General features: G+C 41.1%; 1 protein-coding gene and 1 long non-coding RNA gene across 2 annotated transcripts; both read right to left on the minus strand.

The window, feature by feature from the left end:
- Positions 1-4,157: 4,157 nt before the first annotated feature.
- On the minus strand, positions 4,158-10,451 carry LOC124861760. Its single transcript, XR_007036737.1, has 4 exons — positions 10,399-10,451; positions 6,785-6,926; positions 6,656-6,696; positions 4,158-4,633 (listed from the first exon to the last, which is right to left on the minus strand). It is a non-coding gene; the product is annotated as an uncharacterized LOC124861760 (long non-coding RNA).
- Positions 10,452-13,704: 3,253 nt separating this feature from the next.
- Positions 13,705-18,277, minus strand: pou3f3b (POU class 3 homeobox 3b). The gene is made up of 2 exons (XM_047354786.1): positions 16,426-18,277; positions 13,705-16,092 (listed from the first exon to the last, which is right to left on the minus strand). Exons 1-2 carry the CDS (start codon positions 17,641-17,643, stop codon positions 16,000-16,002), a joined length of 1,311 nt encoding a protein of 436 aa, XP_047210742.1. The 5' UTR covers positions 17,644-18,277; the 3' UTR covers positions 13,705-15,999.

Raw genomic sequence — 18,277 nt, forward strand, 5'->3', positions numbered from 1 at the left:
CTGTCACACCTCAAATAATTTATCTTTCACAATGGCCATGAGCCATTCAGCTTCTACATCATGCTTCAACCAAATCAGGTGATATTGGTGTTCTTGTTGCCTTCCCCTCCCTCCTGTTTGTCTCTAGAAGTCAGGTGAAGAGTCTGAAGCAGTAAAGGCTGCAGGTCCTCATGGTATCAGCCCCAGAGTCCTAAAAATCTGTAAGGAGCAGCTCTGTGGGGTTCTGCAGCACCTCTTCAAACTTAGTTTGACCTATGAGAAGATTACATTGTTGTGGAAGACGTCCTACCTTGTTCTGTTCCAATGCAAATGCACACATCATTCCTCAATGACTATGGACCTGTTGCCCTAACATCCCACATTATGAAGATCCTAAAGAGACTCCTGTTGGCCCAACTGAGTAAGTAAACAAGCACATATCACTGCTCCGTGCAGTCTGCTAATCGCCGTTAAGTTGAAGTTGAAGACAAACGTACTGTCATCTGGACAAAGCAGGCAGCACTGTGTGAGTTTAATACAATTCAAGCTGCATTGTTTGTCAAAGACTCCAGGAGACACAGGTGGAGGCCTTAACAATTTCCTAGAGCAAAAACTACCATACAAAAGGTGTCTGACCAGGTGGTTAGCAACACAGAAGCACCACAGGGGAACTCTCACCAATCCTTTTTACTCTGTGTACCTTAGACTTCTAGTACAAGACAGAGTCCTGTCAACTGCAGATATAGACAGATGATTCTGCAGTCGTCGGGTGCATCATACATGGACAAGAAGCTGAGTACAGAGGGCTGGTGGACCTCTTTGTGGCATTGTGTGGAAACAATCATTATATCTTGAATGTGAACAAAACAAAAGAGATGATTGCAGATTTCAAGAGAAACTGAAATAGTTCAAACACTATTTCCATCATGGAAGAATAAGTGGAGGTGGTGGAGGAGTATAAATACCTCACGGTTCGCCTGGACCTCAGACTAGATGGGAGACACAGTGGGAGTGGGAGACTGTACTTCTTGAGGAAGTTTCTGTCCTTCAGTGTTTGTAGTAGTAAGATGTTGCATATCTTCTATAGGTCTGTTGTGGAGAGTTCAATCTCTTTTGCCAACATGTGTTGAGGTAGCAATATCAGAGCCAGTGATTTCAAAATGCTGATGAAGAAGACAGGCTGTGTTCTGGAGACTACTTTGGAGCCGCTGGACATAACTGTGCGAAGGATTCTTTATAAAATTAAGAACATTATGGACAACGCTGATATACATACAACAATTTATTGCATGTTGCATACATGTTAGCTTGAGGACATTTTAGCTGGACTAGCATTTTACTTGATTAGCAGCTGCTGCTGTCTTGGAGGCTGCCTGTACTATTGTTCTTTCAACCTTAAGTGATAGTGAAGCCCAAACAGCAGCATCCCTTTCAAATCAACATCTACAGTGATCTTAGTGTGATGTAAAGTTAAATGCCACACACACACACACACACACACACACACACACACACACACACACACGTCGTTTAACGACAAGTATGGCCATTGAGTGGAAATTAATTTGCCACTGATAATGAATAGAGACGTTTTGCTGAGATGCGTAAAAACAGCTGAGCTGCCAGCGATTACCTGCTGGAATCAGCCTTCATCAATATCAGGATAATTACAAAGCACTCCTGGCATGGCGTGAAATGAATGGAGCGTGCAGCAGATTGGGTGGTGACCATAGATGTCTGCAGATATTAGGCTTCCTCCTCCTCTAATGATTTTTTATAGAGCTATATGCACAAAAAAGTGCATGAAGAATCTCTAATATTTGAAAGGTCTTGTAGAAAATGATGAGTCCAGACAAAAACTACTAGTGAAACAGCTCAAACCAGACAAGGAAAATACAGATAAAGCACATTAAAGTATGAAGAGAAAAGAAGAATATGCCTCAGAAAAAAACAAAAAAAAACTTTGTAAAATAGAAGCACAGCAGTAAGCTGGGCAAATATGGGCCTCAAGTTTAAAATATTGTGCATTTCATAAGATTAAATTACTTCTAAACAGAAAAAACACTGAAAAGCCCACATTTGCATTGGTTTCCTAGCTTTTTATCAAACAGACTGTTCACAGTTTTCTTATAAAATATAAAACTTAGTCAGAAAAGGCCCTTTTGTCCAGTTTCACTGTCCAAAGTGAAGCACTGGACAATAGAAGTTTGCATAAGGAAGTAAGATCTGGGTGTTGATTCTTGTCTTTCCCAGACCTTTTTCCCAACATCTGTCACATGGAACCACTTTGGTTGTCCCCCCGCACTCCTCCCGCTTTCCTTTCTGTCCCCTCAGACAGCGAGCAGGAGGTAGGATTGGGTTTCTTCTCAGACTGGAGGGTTTCTTCAGTCCATCTTTGGGATGAAAAGATGACTATTTTCTTTTTTATGCAACTCTTTTTTCAGGTGAGAGGCTCGAAAAGGAAGGAAACTATTACTATCAGAGGGGTAAGCCGGGGCCTGGAGACGCAGCTGCTGGCCCGTTGGGGGAGGAAGATGATCTAGATTCGAGACTAGATGGGGGGGGAAACACAAGATCGCTGGAAATGACCTTGGACAAACTTCCTAAATCTTCACCTCCTTGGCCTGTTGTGTCTCAAAGTGTTTCCCATAAAGCTGTATGTGTGAAAGCACGAAATACCCATGGGAACAGGCTGGAAGACTGCTGTAATGAAGGGCTGAGGTTGCAACACAAATAAGATCATAAATTAAAGAGTTACACAGCAAACCGCAGAATTTGTCTCATTTTTGTTTTTCATTCGTCCAGCGGTGTCTGAGGCGGCCTCAAATTTAAAGCCCGAACTGCACCGATACCTACAGGTTTGAAAAAAACGTTACGGACCAGGCCCAGCGGGGCAGCCTTTTGCGGTGGAGGCAGATTTACATGTTAGCGGAATTTTTTTTGATGTCACACTAGATCTGAAGCTTCAGAGAAAAATTTGATCCAGAAAGTTTCATAAGGATAGTGTCGTGGCAAAGAGGCAAATATTTAAAAAGCAGCAAGAACGTAGTTGCATAAGTGTGCACACCCTTAAATAAATACTTTGTTGAATCACCTGTTATTCAACTTCAGCCTTTTGTCTTTTTTAATTCACACATGCTTAATTCAAGTGAATCTAAGTTCCTCTGGTTTAGTAAGAATACTTCATATTTCCTCATTTGTGTCCTTTAGCTGATGTCATAGTTTGCAAGGAGGCTACAAATGATTATAATGATCTTGTAAGTATCAGTAAAGAGAAGGAGATATGGGGGTGGCAGCATCATGCTGTGGGCTTAACTTTCTAAATATGGAGCTAGACTTTCTTGCCGGGGTGGAGAAACCTGTTAATCATTTTAAACACCAGCCAGTTTTGACCCCAAACCTTTAGGTTTCTGAAAGCTGAAAAATCAAATGAAGGATGCCTGAAACTAAAGATCAAATTGAAGGCATGACCTAGTTTCTAATTCAATTGGCTAATAGTTAGCTGACCACTTGGCGGCGTTCATAGAGCATTAAAATTATATTTGTAGGTCCTCAGTTGATCCTTAAATATAAATTTTTTTTATAAATGAGTCAGTGATTTAACTGTACCATGACCTGAAGAAGCAGAACACTGTGAATTTCTCACCCTTGATCCCACTACACAGCTGCTATTTATAACAGGAGCACATAAGCAGCAACACATATTTGTTGTCCTGTCACTAAAATCCCATTAATTTCCTCAAATTTAAACCTTCCTAACATGTGTTTTTCAAACCATTGGGAAATTCAGGAAACAGTGTGACAGCAGCCTGAGCACGTTGAATGTTGGGCTTGGTTAGCCCATTTGTGTTGTCTAGACTAGTAGGGTTAATTTCAGGTATCTCAAGGCGGGTGTCCTCCACGTGTTAGATGTGTTACTGCTCCAGCCCAGCTGGTTCAAATGGTACAATTACATCCTCGACATAATATGAACTTCCACAAATTTATTCAGGAGTGCTAAAGAAATGGTACTAGCCCTCAAGGAACTGTATTAGACACCAGTGGTACAGCTGAAAGGTAACATTGTTTTTTTCTACGTTTTTTCAATGAAACTTTACTAACTACATGGAAGTGAGAGGTTGATATATGGGTTAGGGCCTCAGCTGCTCTGTTTTGTTGAGGTAAAGAAATAGCTTAACCAAAATGTAAGTCTCTTTATTTACTTGTCCATGTACTTTCAGTTATAGTCATGAAATATGAACCACAACAGAAATATCAAGATTGTTGAAGAGTTTACTACATAAGGTTGATGAACTGTGCCTTAGCGATGTTAGGGGATCTTTCACTCAAGGGGGAGCTCAAAGAACGATGCCTGCAACCAGATATTTTTCCACATATCACAAAAACTTTCTCTTTGTTCAAATACAGCTCAAAACATGTCTGTTTCATAATAGTCGTTACAACTTTTCTTGATTGCATGGCAGCCATTCCGTTCATACTTTAAGTTGACACACATATGAAATTTTACAGTGAGGTGCCTTTAAATGACTCCTCATCAGGGGGTAGTTTTCTAGTCTTGGGGCTCCTGAAGTTCTCTGTTGACTGCTGCAGCTTTCTCTTGGTAAAGTTAACCACAGCTTTCCTGGCAGCTGGTTGGTAACTTTGATACAGTTAGCTGTAAAGAAAAAGAAAATGGCTAAAACTTTTGTGGAACTGAAATTATACTTAGATTACTTGATTCTACACATGCAAAAAGGCTTAAGAGTACCTTCAGTGGACGTGTTGCACCTCACCAGCTGATAAATTGCTGGAGCGATTGAACTGAAGGGCTGATTGCTATGTTAATATCTGCCATTGATCTCCTCATTGATCATTTGTCCCCACCCCCCACCCCTCATAATGATCATGACTGGGACGATTTGAAATAACTCGTATCATCAGAGGCAGGGTATAAGGATCGGTGGAAGGAAAACCGCTGTGCAAAATCAGCTTGAAAAGGCCAGAGGAAATTGAGACAATATTAAGAAGAAAAAGCTCCACTCTGCTGATCAGAAGGGCTGTGGACTACCGCTGGGCTCTTTAACATCTGGTTGGGCAATTTACCCCGCTCTGACGACTGGAAAGGTTAAACCACTAAAATCTAATATTTGCCTAGAGGGGGTCAAGGCACTGCAATTACAAGGTACAATCGGCAAGGCTAATCAGCTAGTAGCGCGTACCGGGGTTAGGCTGGGCAAATAAGCCCTGATCAGAAGCACTGTTCCCTGCTTCTCCTGTTTACTTATTAAACCCTGTTCTCATGTTCAAGGGCCCCTCTGCAATACACCCCCCCCCACACCACCCCCACCCCTCTCTCAAAGCACAGGGGAGTAAACTTAGCTCCTTTTTAAATGGGACCGGGAGAGTAGTGGCCACGTTAATCAGTATCTGTAGCCCTTTTTGTTGCAAAATGATCTCAAATTACTTTCCTCCAAATCTGGCAGGCATTAACACCTCAGGAAGGGAAAGGGAAGGGGGGATAGGTGGGGATTTGTACCCACAAGGAAGGCCAGCAGAGCAATGTGTGCTGTTTACATGGCTGCTCTTTGACACACATCTCCTAACTGACTGAGTATCAAGTGTGGGATTAGTGGATAATATATCAGAACTGTCTGGGTGCGCAACGCTTTCCAACAAGGCTCAGGGAACAATTACTAGTAATTAAATATGTGCCTGTTGCTAGAAAAGATAATTATGTCCTTCGTGTATAACACCAATTAATTACTTTTATTTCAGCAAGCAAAGCTTTTAAACTGGGAAACAGGAATAGTGTTGGAGAGCTAGCAACCTCTGTTTGCTAAAGCTGCTGTTTGCCTTAAATTACAAGCATTAAACAATGATGCGTATTTGTATTTAGCCCCTTTACTGCAATACCCCTAAAAATAATTCAGTGTATTCTACTGCAAGATGTAATGAAAGATAACACTGCACATCAGTTTGAACACACTATTGAAGAATGATAGTGGCAGCATCATGCTGTGGGATGCTTTTATTCATTGGCAAATGAGCTGGTCAGAGTTCATGGGCTAAAGACAAGGCAATCCTGCAACATGTGTTGCTGCATTCCCTTCCAATAGCAGATTTGTGATCTATAGGGTTCTGAAATAGTTTGGACAAGTCTGCAATTTAATTCCAGTATTTTTCTGGTCTGAATAAATATGGACAAAAACTAAATAAGAGTTTGGAAAAGACTGGTATTTTCTTGTTATTCCTTGTACCGTTGTCTAAATGTTGCAACCTTCCTTCAGTCCTTCCTTCTTTGTGTCCTTTCTTTCCTCTTTGTCTCGTCTCCCATCATTGTAAACTTTCTTTCTTCCTTGTTTCTTTTCTTTGCCATTCCTTCATTTCACCCTCCATTTTATATTTTAAAATGAGCGTAAAGAGATTAACACTCTGGAATGTTTACATGAAAACTGTGTCCAAACCCTGATTCCATTTGTTTTTTTCCACTATAGGACCAACTTGTTGTGCTACAGTGTTAGATTTTCCCCCTATAAAGCATTGTCTTAAGGCTAACAAATTGAAAACCATGTATTCTTTTCCCTCCACTTTATAATTATGCACTACTTTGTGTTGATCTGTCACACAAAATCCCAAAAGAATACACTGAAGCTTGTGGATATGCTGTAATGTAATAAGATCAGCTGCAAACCTTTACCTTATAATCAGCTGCACAGGTTCACTCTGCATCCAAAACATCTGAAAAAAGCACAAATTAGTCTCTGCTACCAATGTCTAACTCAAAAGTACCTGCAGCCTATCATCAGTAACAAATTAAGTCCACAACCTAGAAATGGTTACACTGAGAGCTCCTCTGAGCCATACTTGGCCGATTCTGTGTTTCTGCTTCTTGGTTAATGAGACACAGAGTCAGATGGCCCGGGCGTGCTTTCTCCTTCTTCTTTCCTTGTTTTGCCATCTCTCCAGCCCTGCTACACATAGCACAGTTTATAGTCATTTCCCCATCCATTCATGCACAACTCCCTACATTGAGGGTTACAAGAGAAGGTATTTTTATTCTTTAAATGCCTGAATGTGGATTTATGGTCACATTTCACATTATGTTTCGCAGAATGGTATTTGCAAAGAGCGTTATTAGATTACAAAGTTTATTAAAAACCTACTTTTACTGTATTTATGTCCAAAATGATGAGCTAACTTCATTCCAGTCTGAAATCACTCTTAGACTCGTTACTATTAAAGAAAGGTCAGATGTATTAGAAATAATTATCATCTTGCGTTAGTAATGGCTACCTGCAGCCATCCTCCCTTTTGGATGAAAATGGCCCCACATTCAGGAAACTGCTGCTAGGGTTACTGCAACCAATAAAACAGGTCATCAATAGCTTCAAAGTGAGATGCTCAGTTGCAGTGGAGAGAACATCAGGACACTCAAGATAAGCTTGATGGCCTGTCATATTACGCCATTTGATTGTTTGCTTTTATTTAAAAATGTATTATGTTTTATATGCTTCTGAATCTACTCTCAGACTTCTCCCAGCCAGCATTTACACATGGGGCCCTTATAGGTATAGGGAAAGGGGTGAAAAGTGCACCCCAGATAGGATTGTCTGGAGGTTATATATTGGCTATATGGGTTTCAATGTGTTTCTGATTGTTATGTATATACGATGAGTATATATATGTTTGCCAAAATGGGTTGTATTTAGGGCTGCAACTAACAATTATTTTGCTAATCGATTAATCTGTTGACTATTTTTTTGATTAACTGATTAATAATCGGATAACAAAAGGTGATTAACAGGAGATTTTTTACAGAATTGAAACCAGGTGAAGCTAAAGCAATGCTACTTGGGGAGTTCTGGATCTAGCATATTTACAGACAAAGAAGGTTTTTCATCTTAAATGCAAAATGTATATATTTTTTGTACTGTTTTCGTTTAATGTCATGCTAAATGGGTTGTTTGTTCAGCAAATGGCATGTTTTAGAGTCTGTATACTCAGTTAACAATTTTTTGATTACTAAATTAGTTGACAATTATTTCAATAATTGATTAATCACTATTGATTTGATTAATTGTTTCAGTCCTAGTTGTATTTAGTAGTGTCATGAAAGAAGTCTGTTGAAAGCCCAGGATGTCTCTGTGCCAGTCCACCCTCAGCAAAACCAGTTTGATATAAGGGCCTCATATAAGGGCCTGAATTTCATCCCCCAGAAATGAAGTGGCCCAATTTTAATTACCGGTACCTGTATAGGTTTGATAAAGGGTAAGAAGTGGGTTAATAAAGCCAGGTGGGTCCCATGGATGAAGCCCATTGTGAGCCCAGACCCAGCCAGACAGGGCATAATCAATATGGGGTCCACAAACCCATATAAACGACCCGGCTAATATTCACATATGAGGCCAAAATGCATAGGGAATGAAATGATGCGCCCATATGGGATATTTCATGGGCTGGATATTGGGCCCAGGGTAGATGCATATAAAGGTTCCAAATTAGTCTTGGGACCCATATAGGTTTTTGGTGTGTTGTCAATTTTACCATATTAATTATTACCATTTTGAGACCCAACTAAGACTGACATTTGATAGGTTTCATCATTTGGGTTCACCTTAAGTGGGCCCCATTCTAGAAGCTCATTTCTGTTCTATGTACTCAGAGGTTATTTTTTCTGAGTTCCCAGTCGTAAATACAACCAAAACTCCTCTAAAGTTGGATTTCAGACTAGGAAGGTCAGAGGTAGGCTAGCAGCTGCTAGTACTATCAAGTATGAAGGACACATATATAAATAGAAGAGAAGGTTGCTGGTATAAACAAATTATTTGCAGTTCTGATAGTTTGTATTTTATTAAACCAACAGCACACATAGTAACATACAACCCCTATTTGTGAACACGGACCTTTACTGTTGAAACGCATAAAGTGGAGAGAAATACATTGTTATCGTTTTGCATTGCTCAAAGTAATTAGCCTCACAACAATTAGAAAATCTCACTGGTTTTCTGACTTGCAAAACTATCATCCCTTTAACTCAGGTGTGACTTCCAGGACAAATCGAATGCACCCGTAGTACCAATCCAACTTGAGCACACACATGTTGGCTCCCAACCAATGTTTACACATGGGGCCCATTTAGACCTACTTGAACCAACTGGATTATGAAAAATTTGCTCGATTAAGTCAACCCAACTGGGCACAATATAAAATGACCACTTCAAGCCTATCCCCAGTTAGTACCCATCCAGCCTGGAAACAATTCATATGGGGCCCACATACACGTTAGTTACCAGCCAATATTTACATATGAATCGTGGACAAGTAGGAAATGGGTCCTATATAGGATTTTCCATGGTTTATATAGTCGACAATCGTTAAATGTGCATGTAGGTGTTATACTCTTGGTAAGAAATGGGGTCTATATAGGTCCTAGATGTACAGTATTGTACCTGACTTACCTATTTAGGACCCAGCTAAGGCTTCCACAGGCTGCTCACCTGGGTTTTCTGATATAGGTTGTATTTAGTCAACATAAGTGGGCCTCCTTAGAGTAATCCAATTCTGCCACGTGGGGCCCAAATACAACAACGTCTAAATATAAATTTAGAGAGGTTTCATAAGGCCCTTTTAAACTGTACTTAAGTGAAAAACAAATTTACAAAGTGCTCCAAGAAAATGTGAAAAAGAAGCTCATTGGTTGGGCTAATAAAATGCAAACATTACATAACCATCATCATAAAAAAAAAAAACCTGTTTTATCAACATATAGAAAATAAATGCAGTAAATATGGTGAAGTTTATTAGCTCCATTTTTTGCAAAGGTTTACCTCGCAGTGCATGGCAATTTGCTTTCGTCTCATGAACAGCCACAGCGGCACTGACGCATCAGTTTTTATTTCAAGTGTTCTTATCACTTCTTTCAGGCAGAAACAGATTTTTTTTTACTCTTTAATCAAAGACACAGAGATTAAAGGAAGATTCTTCCAAATATTATAGTGAGAAAATCAACTGCTTCTTTGTCAGGAGTATGTTCAAATATGTAACAAATACTACTGAGACTTTGAGTGCTGTTTCTGTCCTTTTACAGCGCATATATGGATGTAGATGTGCTTACTTATGAAGAGTACTGGTAAATGTGTGATTATATGTTGTCTGGTGCAGCTTGGAGTGTCTGCAGAGCGTGTTTTTGCTGTGTAAGGGTGAGGGTTAGCCTTGTAGCTGCCATACTGCAGGAAATGAATTCAGGTCATTACGGTGTATAGAAATGCAGTTTGCACCAACAATTTTGATGATTTTGTGTGTTTGCACTCTGAAGGGGCTTGGTGTGTGTCACGGCGGACCTCGACTCCCCTCGGATCTAAGCGATATTGACAAACCCATCAGAGCTGGTGAAGAATCGGGCCCCCCCCCTCCTTCTCTCTTAAGCTGACATGCTGTCACCTTGGCAACTGCTGTCTGCAGGGACGGCTGGCGTCCGGCCGAGGAGACGATGTCACCGTCAGACCCCCTCCATCCTATGCTACCCCACCCCATCCCCCCGGGAGTGAGCGACCCCTGTCGCTGTCCTCAACCATCGATCCATCTGCTATGCAGATCCGTCACTCAGGACACACAGAGAGAAGATAATATATTCACAGATCAGACATTCCTGAAATATAAAAAAAATATTGAAGTTTGAGTGATTTTTCTGATCAGAAAAAAACTTTTCTGCACCTTTTCAGAGACGTTGGGGTCAGTGAGTTGTTTCTTGGCAGGTCCTGAATCCCGCTCTCAGTGTTAGACGAGAATGTTGGCTCTGGCTCCGAGCTTTGTCCAATAGGAGGCCTCGGAAGCAGCCGGGCCCTAACTATCTGTGTTGTAGATCTTAAAAGATGCTGGGTTGAGCTGCGGGTCTACTTCCCTGATCTATGAAGTCTTGAAACGTTGAATTTAAAACATTTTTAGGGATCTTGTTTGTTTGCTTGAGACCTTACTGGGGTACCTTTGCAGGTTTCCATTGATCCTGTGGGTTTTAAGTTGGACGAATCAATGAAATGACAGCAGAGAAATAAATATGTAAACTATGAAGTAAAACATGAAATATTTTCCCCTTTTTGTCATGTTATAACCACACACTTTTGTGTTTTATTAAGATTTCATCAACACAAAGTAGCACCAATTTACAACATGTGGTTTTCAGAATGTTTTTGAAAATAAAAATCTGACCCCTTAACACCTTTACCCCTAAATAAAAACCAGTACATCCAACTCCCCTCAGCAGTAATCTGACTAGTACCTTTGGAGGACATTGCATGTTTTTTAATCAACTAAAACACCAACTAACTTATAAACATTCTGAAATGTTTCAAGCTGATGCAGAAACAGAGTCAATACAGCACACACTGCCTAAAATCATTACTCTAAGTCAGTTAACACAACTTTGATACCACTTAGTGCAGCAATTAGAAGAAAATCAGCACTGTAAGCTTATGTATAAATGAAAAAATTACAACAAATCTAAAATGTTCCACTTCAGTGAAGAATAGTGTCCTGTAATGATCCAAGTGTACCCATTGTATTCATTTGCTTCGGTTACTTAACATTAAACATTTCCCAAAATGCATTGTAAACCTACGCTCACATGATGTTAACTGCTTATGCTGTGCAGAACCCCTAACAATATGGTGGTTTTAATGTGAAAATGACCAACTCCATGGTTAGGTTCTGTACATTGGTTCAAAAGAACAACTGACAAAATACAGATTTTACTGCTATAAGCACTAAACTTTTTGTACAGTGAACTTAACCTAAGTTATCAAAAAAGTAAAAAAATAAAATAAAAAAAACTAAAGGTGGAATTTTGCAATTAATCCAAAAGATTAAAGAAGCCAAAACAGCTACTTTATTTATTTTGACATGCTCTGAGCAGAAGATCTCACCTGGTTTTGCCTTTATAAGCCTGGGTTATTATGCTCAAATCGTTAAGTGATTTGAAAATTCTTTTAAAAATGTCCACAAGCTCTGGGTCTTTATCTTAAGGCAGGTTTCACGACTAAGGCTTGAATAATTGGGAATCTTTCTCCATATGTCCACCGGGTGGCGCTGTAAGTCCAAGAAAGCAGCAGCAAGAAACAAGCCGCATTTTCCAAAACAGAGATTAATTTTCATTATACAGGATCATGTTTTGATTATAAGAATTGCTTCATGGTGGAATATGTTTTTCCTTGATTCGTTACAAATGTCGACGTCAATGTAATGTTTGTAAACATTTCAAAAATTTTATTTTGATATTTTATGAAATAGTTAAAACGATGTATGGATATATGCAATTATTTAAGTTGGAACCCTTCAGGAAACTTCCTTTTTTTCTGGGAAACATTTCAGGGCGACTGAGATAAATCAGTGACCGAACTGAACTCCACCAGTTTCTGCAAGAATTTCCACAGAAATAAATCTGCATGCTATTTATCTTACCCTAATTTTTCTATCCATACATACATACATATATATTTATATATATATATATATATATATATATATATATATATATATATATATACAATGTGCATGTGAGGGCAGATCCAAGCGTTCACTCAAAAAAAGCTTCTTAAACAAAACATGGTATTTCTGCCGCTGTGTGTTTGTGCGGAAACTTTTAGTTTTGGAAAGTTTTATTCGAGAATTTTCGCCTAAAATTAAATCCTACATTTCACAATAATTTCAAGTCTCAACGTGCGCAGACGTAGCAGAAAAATGTGCGCATTTCAGGGATATTTGTAATATTTTTAGGAAAATTTAACATTAAGGAAAAGAATAGAGCAGTTAAATACTGGAATCAATTTGAAATATTTCAGGGATTGATGTTATTTTGAATCAGCCATTTTGATCACCTTATATCCAAATTTCACCTAAAATTGAACTACTTAACTCAATGAGCGCCACATTTTCCACTTAAAATAGTCTCGAATTTTTAATCAATTTCAAAAAATCCCTCTGGCTGTTGAAATTAATCCACATCTTATAACTAAAGGAAGTAAAAAGCGGATTTTGTGCGCTTTAGACGTATCTTTAACGCCGCTGTCTGATTTCAGACTTCATTCATCTGCGCCTCCTCTTCCTCCTCTTTTTCTTCCTCCTCCTCCTTTACCTGCGCTGTTCACAAAACCATGACCTTCACGATTTATAGAGGAAACCCCCCCAGAGTCGCGTCATATTTCCCCCCCTTTTTTCCTGCTTACTGTCGTTCCTTCATCCTCCTCTTCCTCTCACAAAGGAGACCTGATGAGCTCCATTTTCACACGGAGGCCTGATAAGATCTGCTGCTTTTAGTTAGAACCAGAATTAGCCTGATGTAAAATAATAAAATAGTAATCTCAATAATAATGATAATGTATCGTATTACAAAAATAATTGGCAAACATGCAAAAAAAATGTAAACTGATTTAATCAAAATAAACATTTATTAAACTGAAATAATTTCATTTTATATATGTTTTGTAAAAATGTGTGTATAATTTAATCATAATTAAATGTACACAATCTTTTTTTTTTTTTTTTATTTAAATAAAGCGAGGCAAAATAAACCTCCACTTACAGGCAAATAAGAAAAAAGGCGACGCTCCAAACTGAGCCCTTTTGCCCTCACTTTTTTCTTTTGAAGGTATTTTTTTCTCCAGCAGCAGCAGCAGCAGCGTGAACCCTTCTGGACGTGCGGCAGAAAGAGCTCCCTGCGGAGACCAGCGCGGAATGATCCATATTCATGCGTCCTGACACGTGGAGCAAACATAACGCATATTTACACGGTTTTATCCTTTCACCTGAAAGGTAGACTGAAACAACTGCTTGAACAGCCACCTTTTATCAAACTTCATAAATCTGATTAATAGAGTGTTAACGTGGAGGAGTGCGCTGGGGCGTGTGTGGCCTTATAACTAGGTTTATTGTGGGTTTCCTTTTTTTAACAAGCCCATAAAAAAGCCTGATGATTCGGATAAGCATCTTATTTTTAAGGAAAATGTAGATTGGTGAGACTAATAATCTGACGTAGTGATTATTTAAACAGTGTCAGCTTTTACAGTGATGTCTACTTGTAAAGTTTTGACATTTTTAAATGGTTTTATTCTAAATCGATTCTCCTTTTACGTCGTTTTATTCCGCTTTAAGATACACCTGAGTCATCTCCTTTAAGAAACAAACTTCTTGGTTCTACTCGCACATCCGCAAACATGCGCAAAGCTGCGCCAACACGGAGCTCCATGAAAAGTACCTGAAAGCTACATAAGACGATGCGAATTAAAACCCATTAGGATGTTTGAAAGTGTCTTTCTTTGGTGGAAAAACATCCACGCAGATTTGCTGGGACGTCTCTGCACATGCGTATGCAGCCCAATATAAATAAATACGTGCGTATGTTTTAAGTGAAGCCTGTGCCTTAAATGGCTGGATGTGCAGGTTAGGTCACTGCGCACCTGCAGTTTATTTACGCCTAAAGCCAGACCTGCTCGCCTGTTCTTCCATTCTCGTCTCGAGTTCCCATATACACCTGTTTAACACCAAAACACACGAAAAGTGAATATATAAATAAAATAAACTTCACTGACACCACTTTCTTTAACGCAGACAAAGAAAAATGATGCCCGCTCCTTCTTTATCATTGAATTCAGTTGCTAAGCGACTATTGGGGAGGAGGTGGTGGCGGAGGAGGGGTGCGGAGAGGGGAGGTAGGGGCGTGGGGGGCTATCCGCGAAATTCAAATCCTGCAGCGAGAGGACACGTTTGGGTACGTTTCGCTCAGGCGACCCCAAGATGCAAGAAAAAGATAAGAAATTAGTCTGGGGCGAAAAAAAAACGATAGCTGGTAAATGTGCAAACCTCAGCACAGAGCCAGTCAACACGCGCTGTGACCTTTGTGGCCTCTGAGCCTCTAAAAACACCCGAGCAGAACATTTACGCACCAAGATGCACAGAAAGTGACGCAAAATTGGCAGGATGACCTGCATTATCTTTTCTTTTTTTTTTATCGTCCACGCTGCAGATGGAAACAAGCTTGCAGAAAAACCCTAACGCGCGTTTCTTTGCCTATTTATTGCGCAAATTTTGGGGTTTTGCGCTCTGCTTTGTGTCAGTTAGCTTCAACTTCTCTGCAGGCATTAAACACATTTCAAATTATACTCAGAATAAACCAAAAAACCTCAAATTAACCAGCATGATAACGATAATAATAATAATACAGCAGCACAAGATTGTTGCGTTTCATTCTAACAAATTTATTGTCTCAGTCAGCTCGTACGGAACCACTACTGGAAATTAAATATACAGTCCAAAACAAAAATTAAAATTAAAGGAAAGAAAAATAGAAATTCACATCAAAATATACCCTTATTACCTATATAGAACAAACGGTCTGCTTGTTGTGATTTGTGCTCCTTTTAGAGAAAGAAATAACCAGAAATAAAGCAAAAAAAAACCAAAAAAAAAAAACCCACAGGAATAAATTACCGTTTGGGATAAAATATTTAAACAAAAAAATATCTGATCAGATGATCTATATTGCCAGCTTTACATTGTTTTTTTTTTATTTTTTTATATTTTGTTGTTTATTAAAACCTACCAAAGAATCCTGCTTACAAAGGGCAGCAATATTCCACACTTTCGTTGTTGTTTTTTTTTATATCTGAAATAAGTGCAGCTCGAATGTCCCGTTTTCTCTTTATTTATAGAGAGAAGAAAATCCACTCACTGTGTCCGTTAAATAATGATAATAGGAAGGAGGTGATCTTTGAGATCACACCAGACAGTCCTGCTTTGCTTTCCTCTTTAAAGATGAAGAAGGGGTGGAAAAAGAAAATACAAAGAGGAAGGAAAAAATCCAACCCCCTCCAAAAAAGGAAGCTGGAAGCGTCGTGGATCTCTGGAAAATGATTTAGTCCCGTTTTTCTTTTCAAATATACAAAATGTTTCTTGAATTAAACATGATAAAGTGGGGGGAAATGCAGATTGGGTGTTTACTTTTCAACAGGGAGAGAAAATAATGAGAATAAAATTAAGGAGAAGTTCCTCTTCTCAATGCGCCAAAATTACCTGGTGGAATGAACTTGTGGTTGTCACCCTCTGGTCGCTCGCTTCATCTTTTAAGTAATCTACTAAAAAATGCCCCTGAAAGAAAAAAGCAGAAGGAACCTTTTAGGTTAAGACATTTAGGGCCTGGAAGAAGGTGCGTTTGTTTTCGTTTTTTTTTTCTTTTTTTTTTTTTGGGGGGGGGGGGGAAGGAGGAAAAAGAGGGAAAACGTTTTGTTTTTCTGGTGAAAAATAGATAACACACTTTCTGCAGTCTCATTCTCACAATCACAGTATCAAAAAATGTTTTGTTTTTCTGCTATCATGGCGATAGTCTGTCTGTTTAATCAGTTTAATTTCATATAAAATACTCTACGTTTCACTGAACATTCGTTTGCAGTCCATGGAGGGGGGCGGTGTTTCTGCACTCACATTGCCGACCTGAGAGTACACATCCTCCGGCGTCTGCGCCACTCCTGGCGGCGTCATCCGCTTTTCCTTCTGCCTCCTATTGCAGAACCACACTCTGACCACCTCCTTCTCCAGCTGCAGGTTGTCCGCCAGCGAGGTGATCTCCTGCGCCGATGGCTTGGGGCACTTAAGGAAGTGGCTCTCCAGGGCCCCCTTGACGCTCACCTCGATGGAGGTGCGCTTCTTGCGCTTCCTGCCCTGTGCCGCAATCTTGTCGATGCTGGTTGGGCTCCCCGTGGACGAGTCGGCCTCCTCCAGCCACTTGTTCAGCAGCGGCTTCAGCTTGCACATGTTCTTGAAGCTGAGCTGCAGCGCCTCGAACCTGCAGATAGTGGTTTGCGAGAATACGTTCCCGTACAGCGTGCCCAGGGCAAGGCCCACGTCCGCCTGCGTGAAGCCCAGCTTGATCCGCCGCTGCTTGAACTGCTTGGCGAATTGCTCCAGGTCGTCCGAGGTCGGCGTGTCGTCGTCCGAGTGCGGGTCGTGGCTGTTGACAGTGGGGTTGTGCTGGTGGTGCGGGTGCTGGTGGTGGTGGTGATGGTGGTGGCTGCCGTGCTCCAGATCCGGGGTGTCCCCCCTCATCAGACCGGGGTGCACCAGGCTTTGGCTGCCGGGGCTCAGCATGCCGTTCACAGTGAAGCCCCCCGGCTGCGAGTAGATGAGCTGCTGCTGCTGCTGCTGCTGCTGCCCCCCGGAGATGGAGTTGATGTGCGCCGCCGTGGTGCTCCCCCACGCCCCGGCGTGCGTGTGATGCGGGGCTAAGTGGGGCGGCCTGTGGTGCAGCGCGGTGCCCGTGTGCAGATCGTCTCTGGCGGAGCTCTTCACGTCCTGCTGCTGCGGACTGCCCGTCATCCCAACCGGGCTGGACGACCAGGGCGAGCCGGCCTCGGCTGCGGCCACAGCGGCTGCAGCTGCGGCCGCCGCGGCGTGCGGCAGGGACGTCACCCATTGGTGGGCATGGCTCAGCATGTGCCCACCGTTGCTCGCTGCCATAGCGCCTTGCATAAAGTCATTCTGCACCATTTTAACCGTGGGGTCTCCCCTGTAACCCCCAGACCCGGAGGTAACCGCGGCGCTGCCGGGCTGCATGCCGCCACCCCCGGAGTCAGAGTGCACGATGGAGCCGGACGATAAGATGCTATTGCTGGGCAGATAAGGATTGGAAGCGGCGGTGGCCATCCCGTCAACCCTTATGAATATGTTTGTGGATAACCCCCTCCCTTTTTTTACAGTCACTTCTTTCCAGCAGGCAAATCGTATCTCATGAATTATTCAGCCTTTTAAAAGTCTGTGCAGTTTCTTCTTCGTCTTCTATTTTTTTGGATGCGCGTAAAGACGCGGAGGAGCGGCTGGAACAAATCCGCGTGTATTTACAACATTCTAGCTGAGACTCTTCTGCGTGGACGACGTGGAAAGATGTCCCAGCTCCTCTGAAAGCCCTTTGAAACCATGTGCAGTCCGTGGGTGAAAGTTTCGCGCTGAGATCGTGGACATTAAAATTCAAAACAGAAGCGTCCCAAACAAACTTTCAGAAAGAAAAAAAAAACCCAAACAAACAAGCCAGAAGAAAAAAATAAAAAGCTTCCCAAAATTCTCCCAGTTTTAGGTCCAGCTATGGATGTGGAAAACCAGAGCGTCCTCACTTCTTTTGTAATTCAAGTCGCTTTTATTCTATTCGCTCCTCTCTCCCTCTCTTCTTTTATAGCAGCGTCTCTTTGTTCTGTTTTGATGTGTATAAACCTGCCAAACCGCGAACTCCCGTTCAAGTACAATCCAGTCGGAACAGTGGCGCGGCGCTGCCTGCGAGCCTCTC

Source organism: Girardinichthys multiradiatus, chromosome 24 (genome assembly GCF_021462225.1).
Source record: "Girardinichthys multiradiatus isolate DD_20200921_A chromosome 24, DD_fGirMul_XY1, whole genome shotgun sequence".
Classification (NCBI taxonomy): domain Eukaryota; kingdom Metazoa; phylum Chordata; class Actinopteri; order Cyprinodontiformes; family Goodeidae; genus Girardinichthys; species Girardinichthys multiradiatus.